Here is a 4644-nt window from a genome sequence, read left to right as displayed (position 1 = left end):
TGAAACACCTGACTGTAAAAACACCTGGCTGTAAAAACACTTAACTGTAAAAACACCTGAGCATGAAACACCTGACTGTAAAAACACTTAACTGTAAAAACACTTAACTGTAAAAACACCTGGCTGTTGAACATCTGAGCATGAAACACCTGGCAGTAGAACACCTGGATGTGAAACACAGGTTGTAAAACACCTGGCCATTGAAACACCTGATGAAGATTTGTCTTCAAACTTCAGATGATTCAAAACAATCGATGCTCGAACAGTTTGACCCGCAGCTCTTTGAGGATCCTGTTTGTTTGTTTGTTTGTTTGTTTGTTTGTTTGTTTGTTCCTCCCCTCCCTCCCTGCTGGGATGAATAAACTCACTGTCGGTTCGCACTCTTGTTCCCGCGCGGCCTGAAAGGAGGAGAGCTCGAGCTCATCAGATGGGGCTTGTTGTAGAGAGGAGCCTGTTTCCATGGCAACCCGGGAGGCTGAACATGCTGGCGTCTTTAAAGCTGCAGGGATGATTCCCAGCAGCTCTGAGCACATCGATTCAATAAAGAAGACTTTTTATTTTTTGGACTGAACCTTCACGAACACTAAACTTGTGCAGATGTCCTCAYTGCGCATGCGCTCGGCTAATAAAAGCCCTTCCAGCTGTCCCTGCAGCAACGTTYGGTTTGAAGAGGAGATGTTTTCTCATCTGAGCAGCTCCCTCAGCAGCGTCACGCCAACGCGTAAAAAAGACCAGTGATAACGCGGGRGCGCGCAGCATCGCCGCGGCGCGCATGCACAGCTGCCAGCACCAAGGACAGCAGCCCGGGAGAACCAGAACCGAGACGCGGCGGTGGCATCAGGCCGGACCGGACTGACAACCCCGGGGAGGAGGCTGGAGGGACACTTTGGGTTTTATTTTATTTATTTTTTATCTTTTAGTGCAGGAAAAACCGGGCTGATGAAGCGGTTTGGATGTCCCCTCATCTGATCCGGCGCATTCCTCCGCACTGAGCAGCGTTTTTCTCTCTTCCTTTTCTAACCTCTCGCGCTCAACCGCCCACCTGGATCGTGTCCGCGCGCCTCCATCCGAGCCGAGCCGAGCCGCCGCCGCCGCCGCCACCGGGCAGGAGACAATCAGGGACCGAGCTGCGCCGCTGTGCCGCTCGGTGCTGCGCGCCATGCGGCTCTTTCTGCTGGCGGTGCTCTTCTCGTGCTCCTGCGCGCGGGCCGGCTGCGAGCCCAAGATCGTCAACATCGGGGCCGTCCTGAGCCAGAAGAGGTACGAGCAGGTCTTCAAGGACGCCGTGAACCAGGCCAACCTGGTCTACGGCCGGGACAAGTTCAAGCTGACCGCCATCTCGGTAACGCACAAACCCAACGCCATCCAGATGGCCCTGTCGGTGTGTGAGGACCTGATCTCCAGCCAGGTAGGGGCTTCCCACACACCGCTGCCCTGGACCACTGCAGACCACCCAACAAGTCTCAGTTAAAGGTCTTCAGACTCAAAGAAACAATGAAATGTTATCATTTTAATGAGAGAAAAGAGATCATTTTAAATTTATTGGATTCATGTTTCTCCTCTTTAAACAAAAACATTTAAACATGGAGGAGAATTCCAGTTCTGGAGGGAAATTTGGTCTAGTTCTTTTTCCTCTTTACTATAAAAAAAACACAATCCTGGGTCGTGTTGACCATATTTTGTTCCAAAACCTGATGTTTAAGCTGCTCATTCAGGCATTAATGCACCCCCATACCATCAGAGAGGCAGGGTGGACCAATGCTTGGTTCCACTACTCGTGGTTTCCGGAACAAACAGTCAAATTTCAGTTTTCCGCTTYAAAGTAAAACTTTATTCTAAAATTTTAGCAGAGTTGTAAAGTAACTAAGTACAAATACTTTGTTACTGTACTTAAGTAGAAATTTTGTTTATCTGTACTTTACTTGAGTGATTATTTTTCAGCGTACTTTTTACTTTTACTCGTTACATTTTTACACARTTATCTGTACTTTCTACTCACTACATTTTTTAAAAAGGTAAGAAGTAGAAAGTCGTTACTCCTATTTTATTTCAAGTTGTTATTACTTATAAAAATACTATCCTGATAAACTGTGTCTCCTATAGAGTGAATTTAATTGTAGTTGGATGAGAAGTATAAATATATACCATTCTGACAGTATTAGCTTGTACACAACCCATCACAGCTGCACGCYGTTAGAAAATATATTTTTTGGAGACGTCACCTCCCAATAAATGTCATTTTGGAAAATCTAACTGCTCACTTTTACTCAGTACTTTTACTACTTAAGTAGATTTCGTGTGAGAAATTTACTTTTGATACTTAAGTACAAAAAATATCAGATACTTTAAGACTTTTACTCAAGTAATATTTTTGAAGATTTTAACTTTTACCAAAGTATTTTTATGATAAGATACTTGTACTTTTACTCAAGTATCATTTTGAGGTACTTTATAMAAMACTGARTTTTAGACAGTTTTTCGTAGACTGAGGAACCTCTGCCCATCTTTACTTCTGAGTCCTGTCGACAATTAACYCAATTAGTTGTAAAAAGATAAAACTTTTTCAGTCTTTTTTTTATTTTGAGCTAGTGTTGCTCTTAAATTTTAAATTTTCTCATATTTTTTCCTGAATAAAGTACACAAAATTTAGTTTTATCCAGATTTTAACAAACAGTGATTGTCATCTGTCGATAATTAAGTGTTTTTATTGTGTAACTCTGTAAATGTATAGTTTTTGCTGCCTCTTGGCCAGGACTCTCTTGAAAAAGAGGTTTTTAATCTCAATGGGACTTAAATAAAGGAAGTAAATAAATAATATAAAATCATAAAGCTGCACGTTTTGATTCATCTGTTTCGGCGTTATAATTAGCCAAGAGGCCTGCTGCAGAACCAGGAGTGGGTCCAGGGCCTGAAAACTTGCAGAATTGTTCCTTATATCTCCATTAAGCAGACAAAGTTCTGCTGATCTGCTAATAGTGGAAGTAGCTTCTCATTTAGTGGATTCTCTTTTTTGCTAACTTTGGAAACCGTTAGCAAAACGATTAGCTTCTGTTAAATTAAGTCTCGCTAAAAAGTAAAAAAAAATCACTTGTGTTAAACTTCTTTTTTATGCCATTTATCCCGAATTAAATGAAAACCATCTCCTTTTACAAGCAGTGCTAGATGTGTGTAGCATGTAGCATCTTTAGCAGCCAAATTTCAAACTAAAAGCATCAAAAAGAAATAAAACACAATATTTAAATAACGAATACAACATTTCTACGTGTAAAATATAGCGCAAGTATTTGCTATTTTTTGTTTGACCAACTTCAAACGTTATGAAAAAACAAACTTGATCAAAGAAATGCTTTTATTCTGAAAGGGTTGAACTGGAGCTGTAGCTCTGGTTAACTCTAAGACTGTTAGCTATGTTCGCGTTATAACGCTAAGATAGCTAACTATAAAGCTATAACTTTCAATAATCTTTTAACTGTTTAGTGGTTTAGCGTTAGCAGAGCTAAGATTCGTGTTTAGCAGATTAGCGATTAGTGAAGCTAACGTTTTGGTAGCCGTGCCCACCACCTTTTTGATAAGAAGCTGTGAAGCTGGAAAAAAAAAACCCTGAATGTGTTTCAAGGATGATTTCTTTTCTTCACACATTTCTGCTGCTCGGCTTTAATTCACTAAAAACCAACTTTATATTAAATTTATGAGCAGCGGGTCGTAAACGCTGCAGAACATCCTCCTGATTTGAAGAAAACGAGGTCCCGGCACGCTGAGGCGTGAAGCTCGTCTCTTCTCTCTCTAAACACAGAAAACTGCAGCTTTCATGTCCTCCACCGCCTGTAATGGATGCAGGCTCGCAGAACAGCTCTGCCCGGTCCAATCTCACGCCAGTCGTCACAGTGAAGTCGACAGAAAGCCCGAGGAGGCGCCGATCGGATGAGATCAGCTCCTATAGGTGTTAAAAGTGAGCGAGCGGGACGTTTGTGCAGCAGATGGAGGACTTTCTGCCTGCGAGCTGTCCCTGGAAGCCAGAGCTCCATCCTGACCCGACCATACGGACCGCTCACGTCCAACAACGCAGGCTCGGACGGCCCTACTTCATCACCCCCTGTTCCTCTAATTCAACCTCCCTGTTCCTCCTCAAACCTGCTCCTTTTAAAAACCTGAAACAACCTGATCCTGCCTGGTGTTCATGTCGGTGTTTGTGGGTCAGAATAATTAATTTTTTTTATTTTTCCCTTCAACATTTCAGCTCCAGAGCAGCTGTTGAACTCGTTAAAAGACGACCGAGCTGCATTTAAAGCATCAATGAGCTTAATTCATCTTCAAACAGCTGTTTCAGCCCAGGCTGAATCAGTGCGAGCAGCTGCTGCCTTCGTTAAAAGCCTGAAAAAACATCCCAGATTCTGTCGAATTCTGCTTTCAAACAAAATATGCACTGAAATGGTTTTATCATAGCAGGTTTAACCTCGAGCCTCCAGCTTCTAACCAATCATCGTTTTGTTTTTATTTTGTTAAACAGAAACAACAACAGCTGACCATAAAAGAAAAGTCGTCTGTTCGCCAAACTTATTTAAAGTGATCCCTGTTTAGTTGTAACATTAGACTTTATTTGATAAACATTTATTTTAACTGTAAAATAAAGACTGTAAAAATACT

General features: G+C 42.0%; 1 protein-coding gene across 6 annotated transcripts in view; it reads left to right on the top strand.

Moving 5' to 3' along the window:
* The first annotated feature begins 440 nt into the window (after positions 1-440).
* The window catches only part of LOC106533737 (glutamate receptor ionotropic, NMDA 1), a 46291-nt gene continuing 42087 nt past the window's right edge, over positions 441-4644 (top strand). For 2 of the 6 annotated variants that reach the window (XM_014030163.1, XM_014030162.1), the window contains exon 1: positions 441-1408. In XM_014030163.1, coding sequence (XP_013885617.1) covers positions 1160-1408 — 249 coding nt within the window. In that variant the 5' untranslated portion in view covers positions 441-1159. The remainder of the gene's footprint in view (positions 1409-4644) is intronic. The other 4 variants (XM_014030166.1, XM_014030164.1, XM_014030165.1 and 1 more) reach the window with 3 other exon arrangements.

This window comes from Austrofundulus limnaeus, unplaced genomic scaffold, assembly GCF_001266775.1.
Source record: "Austrofundulus limnaeus strain Quisiro unplaced genomic scaffold, Austrofundulus_limnaeus-1.0 Scaffold1011, whole genome shotgun sequence".
Taxonomy (NCBI): Eukaryota; Metazoa; Chordata; class Actinopteri; order Cyprinodontiformes; family Rivulidae; genus Austrofundulus; species Austrofundulus limnaeus.
This window is presented reverse-complemented; position numbering and strand designations above follow the sequence as displayed.